Source organism: Balaenoptera physalus (genome assembly GCF_965194825.1).
Source record: "Balaenoptera physalus genome assembly, chromosome: 12".
In the NCBI taxonomy this organism is placed as follows: domain Eukaryota; kingdom Metazoa; phylum Chordata; class Mammalia; order Artiodactyla; family Balaenopteridae; genus Balaenoptera; species Balaenoptera physalus.
In genome coordinates, this window is record NC_138897.1 from 72,159,785 (window position 1) to 72,184,783 (window position 24,999).

Below are 24,999 nucleotides of genomic sequence, written 5' to 3' on the forward strand. Positions count from 1 at the left end.
ATGCTAGAAGGCTTCCCTGCCGGCAGCCCCGGGCTTCAGGAGGGCAGGGGGAGGAGGATGGAACCCCCGAGAGACCCGACTTCAGGTTGGCTTAGCCACTCTTGCTGGGTGGCCCTGCAAAAGCCCCTCCCCTCTTTCTGGCCTCTGTTTCCCATAAGTAATAACAGCAGCTGACATTTATCCAGTGCTTACAAGGTGCAGGTACTATTCTAAGAGCTTTGGCCATCTCAATGATGCCCTGGAGTAGGCACCATTACCCCATTTTACAGATGAGGAAACTGAGGCTCAGAGAGGGGAAAGGACTTGCCCAGTGGGGATGATGGACACTCTCTGGCGTCTCTTTGCCCATCAGAGACTCCAGGAGGCTGTGACTCAGTGAGGACCTCACTGTACATGCATGTCTCACCCTTCAGTGACAGAGCATAACAATACTGCTGACAGCAATGATGATGATGCTAGTGATGGGATTATTAGCTGTTACTGTTTACTGAGAATCTGCTCTCTGCCAGGCTTGATTTAAGTGCTGTGCATGGTTATTCCATTTAATCCTTGTTAACTCTGTATGGTGGGTTATACCCATCTTATGGGTGAGTCAGTGGAGGCTCAGAGAGATAAAGGCAGTTATCTAAGGTCCTGGACTCAGGAAGGGGAGGAGCTCAATTTGGGACCGAGGAGTTCTGTCTTTGAAGCCTTTCTCCCTATTCTTCATGCCACGTTCTGCTGGATGGTCCACAGTGGTCATCAATAAATGGGGAATTAGTAATCATACCTTTTCATATGGTTCTTACACTGATGAGATTAAGTGCTTAGCACAGGGCCAGGCATGTGGTGAGTACTCCGGAAAAACCAGCTGTTGTTCCTGGGCTTCCCGTGGGCCCCAGCTTCAAAGGAGACAGTGTGATAAGTTGAGGGAACCCTGCTCAGTCTACCTTGGTGAGGGACCCTTGAATATGGAAAGAATGTTGGACTGGGGGCCAACCAGAGCCGGGTTTAATCCTGGCTTCTGCCTCACTAGCTGTGTGACCTCACACAGGTCACTCACCGGTTGGTCCCACCCCTGAGCCTTTGCTCCTGCAGTTCCCCCAGGTGATGAGTGACGCCTTCGACTGAGGTCTCCCTGGTGACTCTGCTTCTCAGGTCGGATTACCTGCTCTGGGGACACTCCCAGGCAGTTTCACACCCAGTGTCTTGTTTCATCCTTATAATGACCCATTGGGAGAGGAACCATCCCATTGTACAGATGTGGAAACTGAGGCTCAGAGAGGTGAGATTTCCTGTTTGAGATCTTGCAACCAGGCGGAAACTGCCTTTGGATGCCCAGCCTCTGGTTCTTTCCACAACTGCCCACCATCCCAAAGATGCCACGCCTTTCTCCTTAAGCCTCTTGATCAAATTAGTCCAGGAGACCCCTACCCATGCTCCCCTTCTCCTGTCAACTCCCGATGCACATTGGCATACTCAAGGTTAGAGCAGTCCTGCAGGGAAGCAGCCCATTTTGGTTGGTTTAATTGGATGCTGCCCCAGCTGATTTGTTCAGCAAGCCCTCTTTGTCCAGAACGCTAGAGCATCAGGGGTGGTCCCAGTGTTGTCTTTCCAGTTGATAGGGCGTGAGCAGTGATTTATGTTGGATTATGAGTGACTCAGCAGCGATTTATTGACGGCTTGTTGGCCAGGCCTTACGGGGTGCGCTGACTGCAGATGGACAGGTGACTTTCTCTAAGGTCTGTCCAGGTTTGCAGGGCTGCATGGCACCCGGGGGCAGCAGGAACAGGCGGGAGCCCTAAGATGCAGGAAGAGACTCAAAGTTTTGGCCTTTAAGACGGTCCCATTTTCCAGGATCCCAACAATTGAACTTGATGTCCCTGGGCAGAATTCTCCGAGTGTGATCATAATCCTAGACATTTATCCAGCAGATCCTGTGCTAAGCGATCTGCACCTGGAACCACGCTGACGCTTCACAAGGACTCCATGGGGTAGAGTCCCATTTTACAGGGGAGGAAACTGAGGCTCAAAGAGGTGACAGTTTTCCCCAACATCACGTGGCTTTTGGCAGCGAAGGTGGGATTTGAACCTGCGCAGTCTGTTTCTGGAGCGCTGCCTTTTCTCGTAGCACCCACAGCCTTTTAGGCTTGTCTGTTCCCTGCAGGTGGCCTCCTGCTTCATAGGCCTCCGAACTGTAAACCTCTGTGTGAGGAAATGTGAACCGGGAGCGCCGGCGTTATAAATAAGTCACATCACGTTCAGTAGTTCAGCAGCAGCATGGCTACTGTCGGAAGGAGAAATAACTTGGTTATTAATAAATGCAGGAGGTCACAGTAGTTGATAGCAATTGAACTCACGGTGCATGAGGGGAGAACAGTCGTGTTATTTTTTCCTCTTTCTCGGGTTTTTTTTTGTGTTGAGCATAAAGGGAAAAACCTGCCTTTGCAGGTGGATCTGAGCAGCTCAGAAACTACAGTTCCATAACTTTCCCTTACTCCTTCCTTTTTTTCTTTTTTCTTTTTCTCGTTCCTCCTTTATTCATTCTTCTATTCAAATCCCCGCCTGCCTCTCACCAGCAGAGTGATCTTGGGCAAGTGACTCAGGTAAAGCAGTTTGCCCGCGGTCACCTGGTTAATCGAGGGCTCTCTGAGCTAAGCCAGTATTTCCTAAACCGGTGTCTCCTGGGACATTAGATCAAGATACTCTATAAAAGCATTGCAAGGCCAAATAAGTCTGAACAGAACATCCCCTTCTTGGAGCTTCATATGATATACTTTAAAGGCTCTGAGATGGCCCAAAGTTAAGAAACTTGTTTCACCAAAGCGATGCCCACATTGGTATAATGCAGAATTCATTTTTCCCCTGTGACGCTGATGAACGTTCCATGGAACAACCGCTATGAGGAGCCCCTTTGGGAAACTCTGAGCCCCAGCCGTGTGGCTTCTGTGCCCCGCTCCATATCCCTTTGGCCACCCGGGGAGTTTCTGACTCAGCCCTGCCCTTGGTAGCACATTGGCTGGGGCCAGGCCTCACCTCAGATGTGCAGATGGCTTCTGAATGATAGACAAAGGCGCACACACAACAGAGCAGCGTGCCAAGAACTTGGCTCCCTTTCAGAGAACCTTCTGAGGCCCTCTCTGAGCCTTGGCACTTTAAATGGGTGCAGCTGCTGAGACAAGGGTTCAAGGGGTAGACTTTCATGTGGGAGGTGATCCCAGGAAGTCCTGGGAGGGGCGTGAGGAAGGGAAGTAGGGAAGGAAGGCAGCCAAAAAGAGTGTCACCAAAACCAGCTGCCGCCGTGGGCAACTGGGGCTCCATCCCACTAGGGACCTCTGGGGGGCAGCATAGAGCACGCACCCGAGTTATCGCACTCGGAGGGCCTTACCTTCTTCTCTGCTTGAAGGCCGGGAATGTTAATCCGTGCCACATCCTCCCATACCCTGTTCTGCAGCAAATGCCAGTACGAGAGAAGGCCCTCAGCTGTAGGGCGCACAGTGAGCGCCAGGGGGTACTGTGGAGAAGCAACAGCCCTGCTCTGGTCCGCCCACCCTGTTGCCTTGTGAAGTCTGCCCCTGTTTCCTTTTGACCTGACCTACAGCCCACGTGTGTGCTCAAGCTAGGTCTAACGTGGGATATTGGGAGTACCAGAGCCGCCCTTAACCCCATGCCATGACCTGGGGGTCCGGGGACCTAGACTCAAGTTCTAGCTCAGCCGTTTACCAGCTGTGTGACTCAAGGCAGGGCGGTGTCCCTTTCTGGGTCTTGGTGGCCTCTACTATAAATCAGCCCTAACAGTATTCAGCCTGCAGACCTCGCAAGGCAGTTGGGAGATCAGCCAAGGTCATACAAGCGTCCTCCCGCTCTGTATAGACACGTCCCGGTGTGCATCCTCCAGGCCATGGCGAGGTGCATGGGCCATTTGCTACTGAGCATAATAATAGAACTGGTATTTGCAAGTAGTTCTTTAATATAGAACTGTTTCAAGGGTGGGCGGTCTTATCAGACATGCATTGTATTTATGTAAATCCAGCCACGCAAAGGCAAATGTGAGGCCAGTGGTTACAGATACATATTTTTTCATATGTCATGGGCCCTAAAGGCAAGCCACCCATTTCCTTTGGTGTTCCACTGGAGGGGAAGCTGGCAGTGTTGGACTTAGGGAAATATGCTACAGTACTGTACAATTTAAGAGATCCTCAAGGGTAATTTTAAGGGTTCTTGGTATTTCACCTTAGACTCTGGTTTCAGGACAATACCCCCTTATGAGAGAAAGCTCCTCTGCACGGGCCCATGGTTAGCATATTGAGAGCTGGAGTGAGAAGGCTTGAGTTCAGATCCTGCCTCTGCCACTTACCAGCTGCATGACCTTGGAAGGTCACCCTCTCTGCGGCTCAGTGTTCTCATAAGTCAAGGGGCGATATTAGCATTGACCTCGTAGGGCTGCAGGGAGGGTTAAATGAGGCAGCGGTATCCAGTGCTCAAGCCCAGTGCCTGGCCCTGGGAAGGGGTACTGTAGGTGCTGCTGTCTGATGCTGTGATGTTAAGGTCACCTTTGTAATACTGTTGGGAGTTTGCGTTCTGATTCTTTTTTCTTGGATGGGTGAGACAGAGGATAGGTGACGGGTGGGGCACCAGGGAGCATTTCCTGTGGGTCACCATCACATGTCCTTGTGTGGTGTTTGCAGAAGAAGAGGTAGAGGATTCCTAGATGGTGTGCGTGAGAAAGCCCATCGCAGAGCCGAACCCTGGGCCCGCCTGCCACGGGGCCCTGTTTCCCACCAGTGACCAGCAGAATGGCTGCAGCCAAACGCACATGCCTGAAATGGTCTCTGCACTTGGCGTTGGGATCATTCTGGGCACAGCCTCCTCGCCTCCTGCTGTATGGCAAGAAAGCATCCTGATAGAGTGTGTGATCCCCTATGGGGTGGGCTACGAGGCTGGGAAAAATCCACAGACCCTCCCCTCCAAGATTTTTTTGGTCCTGTCTCTCTGTTTCCACCTCTGGCTCGTTGCCTCTCCCTCTCTGTGTCTCTCTGTGTCTCTCTGTGTCTCTCTGCGTCTCTCTGCCTCTCTCTGCCTCTCTCCCTTTTGTTTCATCTTCTATTTGACCTTTCTTGTTAGAGAAGGCAGCTCTAAGGTTCAGATGGGCTGGTTTTTGGGGGAGAGGGAAACACAGTGTTTCTCTCTCCCAGATCTTGGAGATCTGCCACTTTGGGCAGGGCTGGCCATCAGTGAGAAATGTTAATTTCGTCGTTGACTCCTTGTTTCATTTCATCACTCACCATATTAATGTTTATTGAACGCTTCCTGGTGCCAGCTCTCTTAGGCCAGAGCAGTGATCACACAGACCTCTGCTGGCACAGAACAGCGGGCGGCTGCACACGGTGTGACATCAGCACGGGAGGGTGGGGCTCCCCCTCTGCCCCTCCCTCCTGGAACCACCTTGGACAGGAGATGAGACCTTACCTACTCCGTTCCATATCTGAATGATCTCAGGGGCTTAGAAGAGGAAAGCGAGGAGGCGGGGGAAGTGCTGGCACGGTGCCTGGCACACGGCACACGCTCCCTGCTTGGTGGCTGTCCTCGTTCGTTTGGTGGTGGCTTCACGGGGGCTGGAGCCCTCTGCGTACTGGCATCTCCGACCTCGGTGGCATTCCGAGGATAGCTCTGTCCCCGGCTTTGGGTAGGTTGGTGGGAAGTGCTGAGCCCAGCGTGTGTCCGCCTTTCCTTGGAGGAGAAACGACCTCGGTGGGCTCAGAGTCCCTGGGCGTGACCGGCATCCGGAGTTCACCAGTTCGCTATCCCTTCCACACACGCTCTCCGTGAAGCAACAGACACATCTGCTGGAGGAGTCCCTGCAGCCCCAGGACGGGGCAATCCGGGTTGGGGTGAATGGTGCCCTCTTTGGTTTTGCAGGTGGAGAAGGGAATTCAGATTTGTTCAGCACCTTCTCAGGGCCAGGTGCTCTGCTGAGAAGCTCACGTGCCACCATCTCGCCCAGTCCTTGCAGCCCAGCGAAGAGGTGTTTGAGGTTTTATGACTCCGTTTTGCAGATGAAGAAACTGAGGCTCAAAAAGGCTGTGAGACTGGTCCAAGGGCTGCCAGCTGGGAATGACGGGAACGGGACGCAGACCCTGTCTGCTCCGGTGTCTGTGTTCCTGCCCAGTCCCCTTCTCCTCACCGCAGGTGCTGCCCCAGGGCTCTCAGCCTCCACTGAGAAGGCGTGGCCTCCACCCAGGTCTGGACGAAGACGGAGGGGCCCATGGGGTTGGATTTGGTGCCTGGCCAGCCTTCGGGAGCTGGAAGCAGAAATACATTTTCCCGGCAGAGCTCCCATGTGCCTTCTGGGTTTCACCAGCGGGCTGCTGCTCAGCGCATTTGGAAATATGCCCCTTAAGTCAGGCGGGACCTAGAGAGTCCTGCCCAGTCCATTTCCTGCTCCTCTTTTCAGAAACAACCATTGCCGAGCCCCTTCATGAGCTCTCCCCAGCTCAGCGAGGCTATAGGTCACTGTGGGCAGAGTGTGGGAGACTGTTTCAGAGGGTGGCAGTGGAGGTGATGGGGCAGGAAAGAGGCAGGATGTTGCCCACCTAGACAGTCGTCTCCTGTTTAATTCACTTTCAACCCCATCACAGGAAGAAGGAAATCTCATTCAGGGCTAGTAGCCTTTAACTCCTCTCTGTAATACTTGCTAATCTCCCTTTTTCAACAAAGAGAAAGCAGACCTCAGACTCCCAGGTAACTGTATCTAATTAGAATCTAATGGTATTTCTGTACGCATATTGTATTTATTTCTACTTTCTATTTGTGACAAGTGATAACAGTGTTGGTTCAGAAACTGGCCCCCACTGTGGTGGAGAGCAGGGAGAGACTGAAGAAAGAGGCAGCCACTCCAGGTTGGTGGGTGGCAGGTGTAATATGCAAGGGAACTGACAGACAGGGCTTGTCTTGGATGCTGCAAGAAGGGTAGGTCTCCACCCCCGCCCGCCAGAGTCTTAAAGTTTATAGAGGCCGGAACTGGGCTCAGTCACGGGAGACCTTCTGGATGGTCTCAGTAACACCCCGCTCTCTCAAGGCTGTGTCCTTGTAACAGTTCCCACCGTGGGAGTGGGGAAGGGGCTGGATGTATATTCCAAGGGCAGGGGAGGGGGTGAGGAGCTTCTAATTGCCCAGGGCCAGCTCGCAGGTCACCTGGTGGTCATATCCTCTCAGTGACCTCCTTCAACAAATGGGTTCTTGTTTAAGTTAGTGCTATAACATTTCCTTTCCCAAGGTATTTATGTACGTGAAAAAGATTAGTGAGTCCATTTAAAAGAAAGTCTTATCTAGGGACACAAGGATTTGACAAATTTCCTAAAGGTGACATTGGAAGGATTGATTTTGGGGAAATAGTTCTTCCACTTAGCCTGATTTCTGGTGAGTTTTCCGAATCAGTTTTCTCACCTGTAAAATGGGAATAATACTGCTTTCGAGGACTTTTGTGAAGATTCAAGAATAGTAATAATAATAATAATAAGTAATTACAACTTGCATGTATTGAGTTTTTTTCTGTGTCACACCTGGAACTCCAAGACAGGCTTTCTGACTCCAAAAGCCATGAGCTGAACAAAGATGACATGTTGAATAAAATGGGGTCAGTGAGTGGTAACTGCTATCATCACCATCACCACCATCATCACCATCATTACCACCGTCATCATCATCATCTCATCATCTCCACTATCACCTCCACCATCATCACCACGTCATCACCACCATCGTTACCTTCTTCACCATTTTTTAAAGTGGCAGGGGACTTTCCTGGTGGCTCAGTGGTTAAGAATCCGCCTGCCAATGCAGGGGACATGGGTTCGATCCCTGGTCCGGGAAGATCCCACATGCTGCAGAGCAACTAAGCCCATGCGCCACAACTACTGAGCATGCACTCTAGAGCCCGTGAGCCACAACTACTGAAGCCCACGCACTCTAGGGCCCACGTGCCGCAACTACTGAACCCATATGTTGCAGCTACTGAAGCCCATGCACCTAGAGCCCATGCTCTGCAACAAGAGAAGCCACTGCAATGAGAAGTCAAAGCACCGCAACGAAGAGTAGGCCCCGCTCACCGCAACTAGAGAAAGCCTGCGCGCAGCAACGAAGACCCAATGCAGCCAAAAAAAATTAATTAATTAATTTAAAAAAATAAAAATAAAGTGGCAGGACTTTTTTACTAGCCATGTAGCCTCTCTGATAAAGCTGAGATTCAGTCTCTAAAATGGAGGTAATAAAATGCTGTTCTTGAGATAATCAGTGCTGAATAACTGGCATGTAGGAGGACTTGATAAGCAGTGGCCAGAGCTCCTTCTTCCTGGGTATTGTCAAGGCCCCAGATAAAGTCTTTTTCCAAATTTCCAAATTTTTCTTAAACCAGGCAGATTCTTTAAGATGTCTGTTTGAAGAATTGGGCCCTTATGATCTCTTTCTGATGGACTGAGAAATCTCTGTTGGCAGCTGTGATTCTTATTTCAAAGAAGGAAACACATTTATGGGAAGATAGGAGTTGGGAGAAAATTACTTAAGGATGGAACTAGTGTTTGCTTTAATAAGTCATTATTTTTTAAAATTTGGATTACAAAGTTAGTGCAGAACCACTGCAGAAAGTTTGGAAAATAAAAAATTCCCCTACCCTGTGATTGTTCGTATTGGGATATATTTCCTTTTTGTTATTTTTTTTAATAGTAGTTTAGAGTGATTTACACAATTGATGTCATACTGTGGCGTGATTTTCTAGCCCATTTCATTTAACATTTTGAATATAAGAATTGACCGTGTTGTACAGTCTTTGTTGCTGATATTAAGTGGCATTATACTAGTCCATAGAGAGGTTCCCCATTGCTTCTCCAACCTCGTCTGGTTACTCCCCTCCCCGCTTACATCCCAGCCACGCGGACCTTCTTGGCACTTCCCTAACACATCATGCTCATTCCTGCCTCAGGGCCTTTGCGCCACCTCCTCCTTCTGCCTCTAAAGCGCTTCCCTGGTTCTGTGTGTGGCCAGCTCCTTCTCATCTTTCATACCCCCAGTCCACCTATCACATCCTCGTATAGAGCCGCCTCTGACCACCGTGCATCCATACCAACTCCCTCAGTTTCTCTTGACCCCATCACCCTGTTTTATTTTCTCCTTAGAGGGAAAAAACAACTTTATAATTTCATCACCTGAAATATTTATTTATTTGCTTACTTGTTTATTGTCTCCCTCTCTCAAAACACTGTAAGCTCCGTGAGGGCAGACACTTTGTCTGTCTTGCTCATCACCGATTTCCCAGAGGCTGACACAGTGCCTGTCCCATAGTAAGAGCTCCAGAAATATGTATTGAATAAAGAGGAGGGTGGTTAGATGGTTGGATATGTGGCTGGGTGGGTAGTTGAGTGGCTAGGTTAGTGGGTGGCAGGGGTGGTGGTTGGATAGGTCAGTGGGTATGTGGGTGGGTAAGTCATACTCTTACTGACCATTCCCCAGTCCCACGTTTAGAGTGTTCCCCATGATATTTTTAATTGCTTTGGGAAAGTGAGCAATGCAAATGGCAGGGAAATAGGACAAACATGTCTCTTGAGAAAGCGTCTCCTGCCCAGGGCCATCAGCTGGGGGCCCAGGCCTGGGCAGTTGTTCAGGCTCTTGCTGAGGGTGGGAGGTGGCGAGATTCTCCGAAGTGTTCTTGGTCGCCCGCCCACCACCCGCCCAGGACCTCACCACCCTCCTTCTGCTCTGTCCCCTGCACAGTGGGCCGGAAGCAGTTCATGCACTTCGAGTCGGCCAACCACGCAGCAGAGGCCCTGGGCTGCGAGTATGAGGAGCTGAACACGGCCACCTTCAAGCACCACCTGCGACAGATCATTGAGCAAGTGACGTCTGGGCCAAGCCGCCGGGGCCCGGAGGATGAGGAGGCCAGCTCAGGTACCACACTGCTGCCTCTCTGGGTGGGCTGTGTCCCTGCGGGGCCAGCCCCGCGGGGACACACCAGCATCCTTTCACTATCCATCGAGGATTTACTGAGGGTCTACGGTGTGCAGACCTTCTAGGTGCAAGGGAAGCCACTCCCCTGGAAATGGACTTGGCTCCTTCTGGCACCGTGCTTATGGTCAGATAGTTAGCTCTGCCCAGGGGTCAAAGGCTGCTGAAACCCAGGAGGGGGCCCTGTGCTGCAAAGAGGGGATGCTGTGGTTGGTGCCAAGGGACCAACGCGTTTCCAGTGGAGGTTGTATCTGCTGAGCCCCTACGCTGTAGACAGAAGACTCACCTTCCACTTTGAGGAACAGAAGTAAGGCCAGGATGGTTGGCCCAGCTGGGAGGACAGTAGATAAGGTTGGAGAGCTCAGTGGGGTCAGCTCACATAATAGTCTGTAAACTAGGGGTTTTCTGCTCAGACCAAGGGAAGCCGTGGAGGCACAGGCAGGGGAATGGCATGATTTGTTTTATTCTTCATGAAGCTCAGCCTGGAGGAAGATCAGGGAATGAGTGGGAATGGGTACAAGTCACCTTGGTGAGGTGATGGAGGTGGGAACAGATGGGATGAGGTGGACCAGTTCAAGGTCTCGTTTACAGTTAGAGCTGATGGCATGGGCCCTAGGTGGAAGCGAGGGGCCAGGACACCTTCTAGGACTTTGGCCTGAGCAGCAGGAGGAATGGGAGTGCTTGAAAAGACCTGGGGGAAAAGCAGGAGCTTTGTACTGCACCTGCTAGAGTGAGGTCTGCTGAGTGCCAAGTCCGCAGCCTCTGCAGCCAGATGCTTTGGCTGCAGAAGGTGAGGGCGGAGGGACCCCTTGGAGCCCCAGGGTTCACTGAAAACTCTCTAAGAGTAGCTCTCCCAGAGACCACAGAGTCTGGGCTTAGTGGGTAGCAGTGTTTGGAACTGTGGTTTTGGGGTCCATCTCTTAGAGGCCCCTCGGATTCCCGTGGCTGCTCCACCCGCCAGGGACTTCAGCTTGATGGCTGATGTCACTGAGACTCCACTGCCTTCCAGGTCTGTGCCCTGGTGTAAGCTGGGGTCTGCTTAATGGTTACAGCTCCTCTCGGACACAGGCACACACACATACCATGCACAGGCATGCGCACACATGCATGTGCGTGCACCATCACATGCACACAATGCACATATGCACACACACGCACACACGAGCACAGACGCATGCACACGCTGCTTGGTGAAGCTGAGTCACCCTCTCAGGCTGAGGTCTCAAGGGTAGACGTTAAGCAGGCAGGGGACCGGCAAGCTTATGAGAGATGCTGGGAGGCTGTGGGTTGCCTAGCAACGACCCAGGTTGGGGGCAGAGTTAAAGCAGGGACGGGAAATGCTTTGGGGTTGCAGTGGGCTGCCTGGAATGTACAAGCAGAACTGTTTCTCTAGGCACTAGTGCGTGTAGATTTGCAAATTGTGTTTCCAATCCTGTGGATGGAACCAAAACCTAAGGGTCAATATTTGTGATCTGAGCCCTCCACTCCTTATCCCGCTTTGCTCAGTGACCCCTAATCAAGGCTGGCTGTTCTAATGGGACCAGTGTGTGTGTTTGTACAAAATTGGGGCCGCCATTATAATAATTTTCTAAGCTTTTTTTATTCCTCCTAACACTATAGGCAGGCACTTTTCCATCTCATTCAATATTCTTCTAGACCTGACTTTAAATATTCCTTTGTACAGATGGACTACAAATTATCTAACCCATTTCCTATTGTTGGATGTTCAGGTTGTCTCAAAAAAGTGATTTTTTTTTTTGCCAATTTAAGCAACAATTGGGAGACCATACATACTTAGAAATCTTTGTTTCTCTGAATTATTTCATTAGAATAAAATCCTGAGTGAAGTTATTAAGTCCAAGTATATGAACATGTTATGGCTTCTACTATAAAATTGCCAAATTTCCCTCTAGAAAGAGGGAACAACAGATATTTACTGAGTAACTACTATGTGTCAGGAATTGGGGATTTGGAGCCAGCAAACCCAGAGGTAGTCCTCATCCTCAGGGCGCTCCCTGCCTGGGTGGTGGGTGGGGGAGACGCAGGTTAACGAAATAACCACAAAGTACAGATGTGCTGTGGTCAGTGCTGTAAAATCAGGGTAGATCTGTCCTTCTGTGTCCGGTTTACTTCACTTAGCATGACGTCCTCCAGGTTCATCCTCCGTGTTGTAGCAAATGGCAGGATTTCCTTCTTTTTTTTTTTTACTATTGAATAATATACTACTCACATCAGAAATCTCAAAAAGTCAAACTCATATAGGCAGAGAGTAGAATGGTGGTTACCAGGGCGGTGGAGGGAGGGGGAAATGGGACATTTTGATCAAAGGGCACATAGTTTTATTTATTGAAGATGAATAAATCCTAGAGGGTAGATGAATAAAATGATCAGTAGATGAATATCTCTACTGTACAGCAAAGTCCCTATAGTTAACAATACCGTATTCTATACTTAAAAATTTGTTAATCTTATGTTAAAAGTTCCTATCTCGTGCGCACGCATACACACGCAGGCGCACACACAAAGACGGAGGGAAGAAACTTTTAGAGCTGATGTTTATGTTTGTGGTGTGTTTATGGTGATGGTGTCATGGGTGTATACTTCAAACTCATCAGGATGTATACATTAAAAATGTACAGGTTTTTTGGTATGTCAATCATTACTTCAGTTTGAAAAATAAATAAAATTTTGAAAAAAGCAAGGTAGACCTGGGAATTGGCTTAATGGGTTGGTGGTGATGGTCAAGGCAGGCTTCCCTGAGGAGGTGACATTGGGTTGAGCCCTGAGGGTTGAGCAGGAGATCACAATGGAGGTTAGGGAGGTAGGGCCAGGTTACACAGGACCCTGGAAGACTTGGTAAGACACTTGAACTTGGTCCTAAGAACGTAAGTAATTTCAGCAGTAGGGGGACGTGTGTGTGCGCGTTGGGGGAAGATGCGCTAAGGCCAGTAGTGATGGCATTGGAGCGACGTCCTCGGCCCCAGACAAGGTCCTGACCACGGGGTGCCAACCCCCCCCTCTTCCCCACTGTAGGGCTCAAGATGACAGGAGTGGAGTGTGTGGAGGGCATGGCCTCGGGCCTGTACCAAGAGGTCTTTGCCGCCGTGGTCTCGCTCATCAACAGGTAATGGCAACCTTCTCCCGGTTACAGAGGCGGCCTCTTTGCAGTGTATGAACGAGCCCAAGCCCGGGGAGATTAGCAGACTGGAGTTTTGTTGAGCCGGAGAGGGGGTTGTTGAGCCATGTCTTATGGTGCTGGGTTTAAATTCCACCTTGGCCACCCGTGGGCTGTGTGACTTTGGCGAATCAGTTCACCTCTCTGACCTTCCCTTCTGCATCTGTAAAAATGGCTCTTTCCTTCAGGGTCACTGCAAGGATTAAAAGAAATCACTAAAAAATTAAACAATAAAGTAAAAAAAGAAGTAGTGTCTGTAAACAACTCTTCCTAATCGTGGTCCTAAAATACTGCAGGTATCTGCAGGTAGTACGGCCGGGAGCCTCTGTCTTCTACCGTGCTGAGTGCTGCTGAGCCCTGGGGAATCTTTAAGCAGTTCCAGTGAGGCCAAACCAGAGCTGGGCCAAGGGCTTCCCTCCCTCCTCTGTGAAAGCAGGAGGTGTAATTAGGCTTCTGACATCCTGTTAAGGGGATGAGGCTGGCGTGTAGCAACAGTGCACATGGGGTTCTCCACAGACACAGAATCGGCTCCCTCTCTTGCTGCTGGAGTAATTACCCTCTGAGACCACAGACACATTATCTAGAAACCAGGGGGATCATGCGTGCTTAGGGGAAGAAGTATTGATTGGTGAACTGCCAGTGGAGGGCGGCTGCTTCAGCCTGCAGAGGGCGGCTGCTTCCTGGTTGGCTCTGGGAGCCTGCCTCCATGAAGTGGGTGTATCGGTGAGAACGATACCCACTGTGCTCACGTTTATGAGCACCTCACAGGCGTCTGGCTTTCTGAACATTAACTGATTTAATCTTCATGCATGTCTATGTGGTGGCTGATCTTATTGGCCCCACTTTACAGATGGAAAACCTCAGCAAGTAACAGCAAAGAGCTCAGGTTCAAACTAAGGGCCGTCCAAAGTGTATAGCTGGTCATGCTAATGATAATAATAGCAGAAAACACTTACCGCTTTGCCACGTTCAGAGCCGTGGATGTCTTATCACATCCAACCCTCCCAACGGCCTTCTAAGTTCATCTCCATCATTAGCCATTTCACAGCTGAGTTTCAGAGAGGTCAGGCAACTCTCCCAAGACACACAGCCCCTCCGTGGCTGAGCGAGGGTTGGAGCCCACATGTGACTTTCTCCAGAGTCTCTTAACTCCTGCTTTTTGATGTGAATAATCCCTTCTCTGTCCCCCTGATAGATTTGTCAAGAGGCTCCAAGGAGGTGATGGCTTGAGAGATCTTTGTAAACTGAGGCAGGCACTGAACAAAATTGTTTTTCTCTAGCAGCGTGTCACTAAGCAAGAAAAGGAGACTCTAGTCCTAACTTTATAGCCAATTTGTGGTGCGACCTTAAGCAAGTCATTTCTCTCCTCTGGGCCTGGTAGAGAGAGCATGTTTCCTGAAGGCCTGTGGTGTCCATGGGAGGCACTTTCCATACTTCAACTCCTTCTCTTCTTACTGCAGCCCCTGGGGTCATCCTACTCACCCCTACCACCATTTAACAGTGGGGGAAACCCATGCTCAGAGAGGTTAAGTAACTTTCCGAAGGTCACACAGCCTGCAAGTGGTGAGATCTGCTGGATCTGCAGACCCGCCCAGCATGCTGCTCCGGTTTCTCCATCTCTGTGATGCAGGGGTGCGGGAGGCTTGGACCAGCGGGGTTCTAAGAGTCCATGTCCTCTCGGGGCCCCTCTCCTTTCCCCCCAGATCCTTCTCCTCCCACCACCTCTCCATGGCCTCCATCATGGTGGTGGACTCTCCAGGCTTTCAGAACCCCCGGCACCAGGGCAAAGACCGGGCCGCCACCTTTGAGGAGCTGTGCCACAATTACGCTCACGAGCGCTTGCAGCTGCTTTTCTACCAGCGGACCTTTGTCTCAACGCTGGAGCGATTCCGAGAGGTATGGCTGGGCTGGGGCGGGGCCTTCGCAGGGCCTCAGTGAGGGCGTGAGGCTGGGCGGGGCAGGGGAGGGGGTGGTCGTCTGGTCCTCCGGTAGGTTTTAGCTTCATCCTGTCTGGTCCGTCGATAATTAAAACCCAAACTCCAGGCCTGGCTCCTGGGCCTCTGCTGCTCCCCTGTCTCCCTCTACAGCCCAGTCTCCAGCCACGGCCCCTGCGCCTTACAGTCCAGAACTTGGGGTTCCGCAGGCCTCGCTCCCACAGCTGTCCCTTGTTTGTGCTGACCTCTTCCTCCTCGCCCACATACCCAAGCTGAATCCTCCTCCAACCGTTAGTTTGCATCTTCCCCGTGGAAGGCCCTTCGTGCCCGGTTGTGGGTGAAAATAGTGGGTTTGCACACCTTTTGGATCATAATGTGGGAGCATCTAGGAAAGGTGAAGATACAGTTCCCATTCTATGAGGCCCCCCGGAGAAACTCTGTATATGTGAACCAGGAAACCTGTACAGGCACGTCCCTGCCTTCCCTCCTTTACTTATACTTAAAAAAATTTTTTGAGCTATAACATTTACACAGATGAGTGCCTGAATCAGAAGTGTACAGCTTAGTGAATTTGTCCAACCATGCACACTCATTGCAGCTACCACCCAGGATGAAAGGAGAGAACATCGCCAGCACCCCAGACGCCCCCTAGCATCTGCTCCCTCCTTCCTCCCTGAAGGGGACCTCTTTGGCTCCAGCAAGTGCTAATGGGAAAATATGAGAAATGATCATATTGTTTATTAGTAGGATAATGGGTATTGAAATTATGGTCATTTCTTTGGTTGGAGCCCACACAGCAATAAACATGAAAACATCAATATAAATAAATCTTAAACACATGGCATTGCTGAGACCTGGGGTCTCACTCTAACTCTGTCACTTATTGGCTGTGTGGCCTTAGGAAAGTCACTCACCCTCTCTGAACCTCGATTTCATCACATGTAGAATAGAAATAGCAATACTCCTGTATCAGTTACCATTTCCCGCAATAATTCTGCATAATAAACTATCCCAACACATAGTAGCTTAAAAAATAACCTTTTGTTATTGCTCGCAGGTCTGTGGGTTGCCTAGGTAGCTCTTCTGGTCTTGGCTGGGAGAGCATGTGCCTGTGGTCAGAGGCAGGTTGGGTAGGTGGCTCTTGGCTGGCTCTCCCCTGTGTCTGGGGGTCAGCTGGCCATGAGCTGATCCAGGCAGCCCTTTGGCTAGGATGACTCACCTGTGTTCCAGGAGTGCCCTGTCCTCCAGCAGGTTAGCTCAGGCTGTTCTCGTGGCGCTGGGCAGGGGTCCAAGAGAGCGAGCAGGAGTGCTCAGGGCCCCTTGGGACCGAGACTTGGAACTGGCAACGTCACCTCTGCTTTATTCAGTTGGTCACAGCAAGTCCAAGGCTGAGCCCTGACTCACGGGGCGGGGAAATGGCGTCCACTTTTTGATGGGAGAAACTTCCATATCTGTACAGAGAGTGTGGATACGGGGAAGGGGAGAGGTGGCGGTTATTTTCACGATCATTTTTACCGTACTGCCTAAAGGCGCTATTTGGAGCATTTGATGAAGTGGGATAGAAAATGCGTAATCTGTATTAGGCATTCCACATATGGTAGCAGCCATCATATTTCACTTATTTCTGATCAAAGTAAAACATGTTTTTTATTTAAAAACTGGAAAGTGCGTATAAGTGTCAAGAAGCAGAAAACACAATCTCTTTTAGCCCCACCACCCAGAGGCAACCACTGTTACCACTGTCTGTATCTTATACCAGCCATTTTTCCATATATGGTCTTCTCTACAGATTTCCCATCCATCTGTACACACGAGTTTGTAGTGTTCTTCCTCATAGCATTATGTTATTCACATTTCCTCACTCCATTCACAGCTCTTAGTAAGGATGCATGTTTGTGGTTATGTCTGATTCTATCTGAACTCTCTTTTGGCCGTCTGGGTTATTTCCACGTTTATGCTGTTATAAACAACACAGTGATGAACATCTTTGTGCATAGCATTATCTGGATGTTTCTGGTTAATTTTATATGCCAACTGTTATTATCCATAGTTTTTTTGCTGCATCCAGCACCCAGCACTCAGCCCAGCACTTATTAGGTACTCAGTAAATATTAGAAAAGTTTGCCCTGAATTATCAGTTCCTGATAAAGCTCTCACCATGATTGCTGACCACCCTGAGGAAAAATATCAGGATATTATTGGGATGCTGGTCTGTATCCTTTCTTCTCACACAAAGGCTAAGGGGTGATGATAAAAAACAAATAAACAAAGAACCTGATTAAAAATGGGCAAAGGAGTTGAATAGATATTTCTCCAAAGAAGATATACAGATGGTCCATAAATACACGAAAAGATGTTCAGCATCACTAGTTCAGGGAAATGCAAATCAAAACCACATTGAGATACCATTTCACACCCACTAGACTAAAAAAAGTAAGAAGCGTTGGGGAGGATGTAGAGAAGCTGGAACCCTTGTGCACAATAAAAATGGTGCAGCTGCCGTGGGATACAGTATGGTGTTTTCTCAAAAAATTAAAAATAGAACTATCATTTGATCCAGCAATTCCACTTCTGGGTATCTACCCAAAAGAATTTCAAGCAAGGTCTTGAAGAGATATTTGTACACCCATGTTCACAGCAGTATCGTTTGTAATAGCCAAAAGGTAGAAGCAACCCAAGTGTCCATCAGTGAATGAATGGATTAAGAAATGTGATCTATTCACACAAGGGGCTATTATTCAACCATAAAAAGGAAGGACATTCTGACACATGCTACGACTGGATGAACGTTGAGGACATTATGCTAAGTGTGCAATAACCCAGTCACAAAAGGACAAATGCTGTACGATTCTGTTCATACGAGATATTTATAGTAGTCAGATTCATAGACAGAAATAGGGAGAGGGAAATGGGGAGTTAGTGTTTAATGGGTGCAGAGTTTCAGTTTTGCAAGGTGAGAAACGTTTTGGAGATGGATGGTAGTGACAGTTACGCAACAGTGTGAATGTACTTTACACCAATGAACCATGCACTTAAAAATGATTTAAATGTTAAATTTTATGCCACGTCTACTCTTACCACAATTAAAAAATAATGATAAAAAAAGGCCAAAGTGTGACGATGAAAGTCCTCACTTTTCTTTCCTCCTTCAGAAGCTTCTTCCCCTTCAGCTCGTGGCAGGAGCTAACGCTGCACTTCTGTGACTTTCTAGGAAGACGTTGCTGTGCAGTTTGCCCTCCCGGAGCCGTCCCTGGGGACCACGGTGGCTGCTGTGGATCAGAGTCCCTCGCAGGTAACACGGCCTCTCAGATGCCGCACGGCCTTTTTAGAAATCCTGGCAGATTTGAGCCTTTGAGCTACTGGATCTCAACGCTGCCTGCACCTAGCGTGACCCAGGGATTGTTAAAAACACTGACGCCTGGGACCCACTCCCCGATTCTGTGTTGATTGGTCTGGGGGGTGTGGCCTGGGCAAAGAATATTTACATCCCATCAGGTTGCGAATCTGAGTCTGCGTCTTAGAACGCACCCACACCTGGGCTGTGGTCTGAGGTGAGGGGAGTCCAGGGCCGGTGCCCAGGGGTCTCCAGCCACTGTCACCTGGAAAGATGGGGTGTTCAGACGAAGGTGCTGTGCCCAGCAGAGACCGGGACAGTAGGGGCCCCTGGGGGATGGAGAGTGGGGGTGATGGTGGATCCAGGCTCTTGAGTTCCTTGGAGGCAGACAGGCTTTAGTTTGGGGGATACCTGAGTCTTTATCTCCCTTTCCCCAGCCCCAGACCCCACTGTGCTGACCCCAGATCTGCACCTATGCTCAACCGTCTCCCAGAGCTGCCCTTGGCCATTGCGCATCTTGGTGTGAAAGTGCTTGGGCCATGGAACTTGCTGGGCTCCGGTCCGATCTTGGTGACCTTGGGCACGTCACTTAACCTCTCCAAGCCTCAGCTTCCTCATCACCCAAGTGGGAACGATAGATGGTATCCCCTGGGTTGTCGTGAACGCCCGTGGTATCTGGCACGTAAAGCCCCTGCAGGGTGTGTGGCCCACAGTAGGTGTCCCGCAGGTTGCGTTTCTCCTGCACTTGGACACCTTGTCCTGGTCCCTTGGCTTCTCTGGGCTCACAGCGGGCTGTACCTGCCCCTGCAAAGCTCTCTCAGTCTGTGAGCTGAGCTGGCCCTTCACACCTGCTGCTGCTGCTTCTTGCTGGCACCTCTCGGGCTGGTTCCCCGTCCCTGTCCTGCTTCCTCACCTGGGAGGGGCAGGCCTGAAGGGATCACCCGGGCAGTGCAAGGAGGGAAGGACCATGGTATCCCCGGGACCCCTGGGCAGTGGCTGGAACAGCTATTTTCTGGGGATGGGCTGACTGTAGGTTTCAACCCCTGCAAATAAGGTGAAGATTTCTTCACCAAGGTGAAGATTCAGGATACCTGGGATCCAGGTCCACTTCTGCCCCTGGGCCTCTCTATGTGACCCTGTACGTGCCCCTTCCCCTCTCTGGACCCCTCTCAGTGGGGTGTGGACTGATATTCCTGAATTAGGGTGACCAACTGTGCTGGTGTGCCAGGGACTTTGCTGGCCTCAGCACTGAAATCCTTACGTCCTGGGAAGCCCCTGGCCCCAGGCGCACTGGGACCGTTGGCCATCATATGCATCACATTCCCACTTTAACCACTTGGCACCATTTTCAGATGTGTCAGCCCACTGTGGGCCCTCGGGTAAGTCCCGCAGACTCTCCGGACCTCTTTCAGTTTCCTGTATGCAAAGCGTCAGGGTCGCCTGGATGGTCTCTGACACTGGTGGCTAGATTTAGAATTCCGCGTCTGTGCCGCTGAACCAACTTCACCTTCTCTAAGACATGCTTTGGGAACTTTTTTTTTTTCCCCTCAAGATTTTAGTTTAAAAAAATACTAAGACTTCTAAGAGGAAGTGATGCGGATGGGATTAATCCTTTCATGTTTGGCTGTGCACGAATAGACCAGCTGCCTGTGTGGAGCCAGAGATGTGTAGTTTACAGAGTGCTTGCCCTTATTAAACCCTCACGACGGCCCTTGGAGGAAAGGATTACCAGTCTCCATCTTGCAAAAGAGGAAAAATGAGGCTCAGAGAGGTGCAGTTAAGTTGCCCAAGGTCACCCTGGAAATGAAGACAGAGGCAGGATCTGGACCCCTGGTATCCAAGAGATTGTTAGTTTTGTGGCTTCGACACTGAGAGTCTTGCAGTGAGTGGGAGTGTGGGGTGTAGGGAGTGTGGATCTAGGCCTGTGGTGCCTGGGAGGCAGGTCCCCCGACTCCCACGGGTGGGAAGAGAAACCCGGGCCTGGCCTCTGTCAGAGGATCAGGACTCCTCAGTGTATCCCGATCTCCTGCCAGGTCCGCTTGCCAGCCAGAGGAGGTACTGAGGATGCCAGGGGCCTCTTCTGGGTCCTGGATGAGGAGGTCCGGGTGGAGGGCTCCGGGGACGGCGTGGTGCTCGAGCGCCTCTGTGCCGCCTTTGAGAAGAAAGGTGCTGAAGCTGAAGGTGAGGGAGCAAGGTGGGGCGGGGTGCTTAGTCCAGCCTGGGGTTAGAATCTGTCTTTGTCAAAGCCCTGACAAGGCCTGCACAGCAGGGTGGGGGAGTCTGAGTGCAGAAACGTCTGTGCATGTGCCTGGGTGAGCTTTCATTCATTTGTGTGTTCATTCGTTCATGTGTTCCTCAAGTGTCCTGAGCAGCTACCGTGTGCTGGGTACCATGCTATATGGCGGCAAACGCACTGATGGGATCTGTGTCCTTGCTGGGGGGAGTCGGGGACGGGGGAGATGACAAGCTAACACATAAGCGCATGTGTGGCCGCTGAGCCTGAGATGGCAGACTGGGGTTTGGTGGTGGGCAGCAGGCAGACCTCATTCCTCTGGGAGCCGGGGGCCCTCAGGGGGAGAGGCGTGCCGGTGAATGTGACAGAGAGCAGGGAGCGCAGTACAGGACAAGGCGGGAGATGTCATCTGGGCTCAGACCTCGAGCCCTTGCAGGCCTCACAGAAAACGTTGGTCTTAACCCAAGAGCAATGAGAAGCCATGAAGGATTCTAGGCAGCGGGGGGTATGGTCAGATTCATGTCCTAGAAAGTTCACCCAGACTGCAGTGTGGAGACACGATAGGAAGGAGGCCAGGGAGGTGAGAGCGGAGCTGCCTGCCCCGGGGAGGTGGGCAGACTCTGGAGGTACCGAGCAGGCAGCGTCCCCGGCACCGGGTGATGGGCTGGATTGGCAGGAGGAAAAGTGCGAGGGGAGATGGACACTTCGAGCTGGGACAGTGAGACCAGAGACCACAGGGTTTGGCACGTGTCAGCCTCAAGTTCAAGTCCGGCTATTCGTATTTTCACCAACGTGGCACCGAACAAATCTCACGTAGTCTTGAACAATGGGGTTGGAGCTCGCCCTGGCCTCCCTTTCACCAGAATTTCCGCTGCTGTGATTGGGTGAGAGGATGTACCTGTGGAGCTTTGTCGTCAGCTGCCAGGTGTGATGTCATTGATGAGGCCGAGGCTGTGGATGCGACGAAGAATATCATCCCTGTCGTTCCAGGGGCTGGAGGAATGCTGTCCACACTCCACACAGGGCCCATGCTCTTAGCTTTGTGCAACGTCTGGTAGAATTCTGTCACGTATTTGGAGGTCGATATTCTTACCCCCAGGATGAGGAAAGTGAGCTCCAGAGAGAGGCTTGTAGAGACGCTTGTCTAAGATCACCCAGAGGGTGAGTGTCAGAAGGCAGATTCAACACAAGCCTTGTCTGGATCTAAACCTCTGTGAGCCCCCCTCACCTGGATGCCCCCAGGCACGTAAGAAGACAAGTACACTCTGAGGTCTTTTAGGTCCTAAGTGACATGGTGGTCAGGATGTGGGCTCATTCATTCACTGGTTCATTCAACAGATATTTCAGGAGCACCTAAAATGTGGTGGCCACTGCCTTAGGCCAGGAAATACATCTGTGAACAAAACAAAAATCTCCACTCCAAAGGACTGACATTCTAGCAGAGGAGATGTGTGATAAAGCAAAAAAAAAAAAAAAATCTGTAAGATGTTGAGGACCACAGTTCTGGTTTAGATCACTAAAGGAATGAGGGTTGGCAGTGAAAATGGCCAGGGATTCAGCCCTGGGACGTTCCAGGGTCAAGGGGCTAGGGACAAAGCTTGTGTCCAGCAAAGGCGGCTGGGGAGCAGTGGACGGGGATGGAGGAGGGGAGTGGGAGGATGTGGCACTCTGGAAGCCGCAGGAGGAGGGATGGACCAACCGAGTTGAATGCTCCTGAAAGGTCGAGTGAGGCATGGCTGAGGAATGGCACTGACTTGGCGTGCGTGGAGGTCACTGACCACCAAGACAAGTACAACTCCAATGGGAGCGTTGGGGGTGACCGTCTGACTGGAGTGGCTTATGAGAAATTGGGAGGAAGAGTTGGAGAAAGACGTGTGACAGCTTTCAGTGTCGCTGGGCTGGGGCCTCTGTCCGGGATACACCGCCAGCACTCCTGCGCTGGATTTGCTGACAGCAGCAGAAACAGCAGTACCACCTGATGGCTCCAGCCGCTCTCCCTGGACCGTGCCCAGAGCGTTAATACCCCGACGGCTCCTGGAGAGCTTGGGTCTGCGGCGACTTGCCCAGGGCCGACTCCTCCCCCAGGCAAGAGGGGCAGTGCCTGGGGCCTATGGTACTCTTAGGGGCCCACAGTACTCTTAGCGGCCCATGAAAGTCTTTTGATTTCTGTTAAAAGTAGAAGAAAAAACGTTTAGGTTAAGTACATTGTTTTAAGTATATGTTATGGACTGAATTGTATTTCCCCCGCAAAGTAATTTATGTATTGAATTCCTAACTCCTAGCACCCCAGAATGTGACTTTATATAGATATAGGGTCTTCAAAGAGGTAATAACGGTTAAATAAGGTCATTGAGGTGGGTCCTAATTTCATATGACTGGTCCTTAGGAGAAGAGATTAGGACACAGACATGCACAGAGGAAAGATACAGGGAGAAGGCAGCCGTCTCCAAGCCAAGGAGAGAGACGTCAATGAAACCAGCCCTGCTGACAACCCCTTGATCTTGGACTTCCAGCCTCCAGCCTCCGGAACTGTGGGAAAATTAATTTCTGTTGCTTAAGCCACCCAGTCTGTGGTACTTTGTTATGGCAGCTGTAGTAAGCTAATATAATACACTTATATATTACTAATATTAATCTATTTGCTTTTATACCAACAGTCATGAAATGTAATTTTGTGTGTATGTATATATATGTATTTGTATATACATATATATATACACACACACAGTACATATCTATATCTATATATATGGAAAGAGAGGGAGGAAGGGGCTCATGAAAGCAAAGTGCCCGGGGCCCGGGGAGGTCATAGCGCAGCCCCGGACTGCCCTCCCCCGGGAGGGTGGGGAGGGGGTCCTAGTGCTCCATGTGATGCTGCCAGTGATCATCTCTGTTCCGGAAGGTCACCTCTATTTTCTGAGGTACGTCCGCCTCTGCCAGCCAGTGAACGGGGATTGAGGGGCAGATGAAATTGCTATTTGTGGAGCCCTTAGTCTGAGCTGGGCATTGTGGGCTCCACTACGCCCCACCTCCAGGGGGCATCTGGGGCCTTGGAGAAGCCATGTGGCTGACCGGGGCCCCTTAGGCACCGAGAACGGAGCTGGCGCGGCGCCCAGGAGGCCTCACTCAGAGAGCCAGCCAGGCCCCTGACCCTTCTCCAGGCTATGAAAGTAGCCTCTGTCTGCAGGAAACGTCTCCAGGGTTCTGGAATGGTTTTTATTTTTCCGGCGGATGGTAGACCCACAGGAAGCCAGGAGGCAGATCTGTTAAAAGCCCACCCAGGCTGTGGACCCCAGAGACCTGGGTTGGACCCCTGCTCCACTAGTTAATTGCAATGTGTGTGAGTTCTGGGAAATCGCCTCCCTCTCCCGTCTGTAAGATGGCGATGCCCCTGGGGGCTGGCGTGAGGACGGAGGAGCTTGTGTGTGCCTACGTGCTCCTTCAGCCCCCTCCTCGAGGGCCCCTCCTCAGGGGCCTCCCTGACCCCTGTCTGTAGCTGTCCCCTCTTCAGCCACGTTGTCCCATCACAGGACGCCCTGCTTATTTCCTTCAGGGCCCCTTTTGGGCTCTGGGATGTTTGGTGAACCGTTTGCTTTGCTTGCTTCTCGTCAATCCCCCGACCACCCTGTATGCCCCGAGGGTGCGGGGTGCCCCTGTCTTGTTCTCTGCTGTCTCCCCAGTGCCTGGAGCATAGCAGGGCCCCCGTGGACACCTGCCATCTTCCTTTCCCCACCCCTCGCTTGCTCTGCTCCAGTCACACTGGTGATCCAGAATCGAATGAAATGGAGTTCTCGAATGGAATGTTTTCGTCCTGATTTTTCGGCTAAAGACACACAGAGTAGGGTCAGAAGTGGAAAGTGTCTTGTAGGGTGTGGCTGGGGCAGGACCCTCGGCCCCTCTCCTTTCCCTGTGAGGCCTGACCATGCCGGTCCCGGACACCCCGAGCAGGATGCTGCAAGGCTCTCGGTTCCCAGGGGGGAGATTCTTGTCTGTACCGACTGAGATAGACACATTAACTCAGATGTTTTGGTATTAAAATATATATATATTTTGCCTCTAGGGCTTTCTGATTAGCTCTGATCATCGTTCCACGTTTAATGGGAACGTTCATTCAAGCAGAACAGATGGGGCTTTCTGGCTGACCCAGCTCGCTGTCTGTTGCCTCTCACCTAAGGTGCATGCTGGGCGCCAGTGACGCTCACATCACAGACCAGAGTGAGGACTGAGTGATGGAGGGTGGCCAGGGCTTAGCAGACATGAGCAGCCTTTCTTCTCTCTTGGCCTCCTTCCCCTCCCCAAATGCCCTTGGGGTCATCATTCGAAGCAAACTCTGTGCTAGCTGCTGGAC

General features: G+C 50.9%; 1 protein-coding gene across 3 annotated transcripts in view; it reads left to right on the forward strand.

Moving 5' to 3' along the window:
- MYO18B (myosin XVIIIB) overlaps positions 1–24,999 on the forward strand; it is a 233,625-nt gene that overhangs the window by 53,172 nt on the left and 155,454 nt on the right. For all 3 annotated transcript variants that reach the window (XM_082416250.1, XM_082416251.1, XM_082416249.1), the window contains 5 exons: positions 9,745–9,918; positions 13,009–13,099; positions 14,854–15,046; positions 18,296–18,376; positions 20,452–20,599. In XM_082416250.1, the coding sequence (XP_082272376.1) occupies positions 9,745–9,918; positions 13,009–13,099; positions 14,854–15,046; positions 18,296–18,376; positions 20,452–20,599 (687 nt within the window). The remainder of the gene's footprint in view (positions 1–9,744; positions 9,919–13,008; positions 13,100–14,853; positions 15,047–18,295; positions 18,377–20,451; positions 20,600–24,999) is intronic.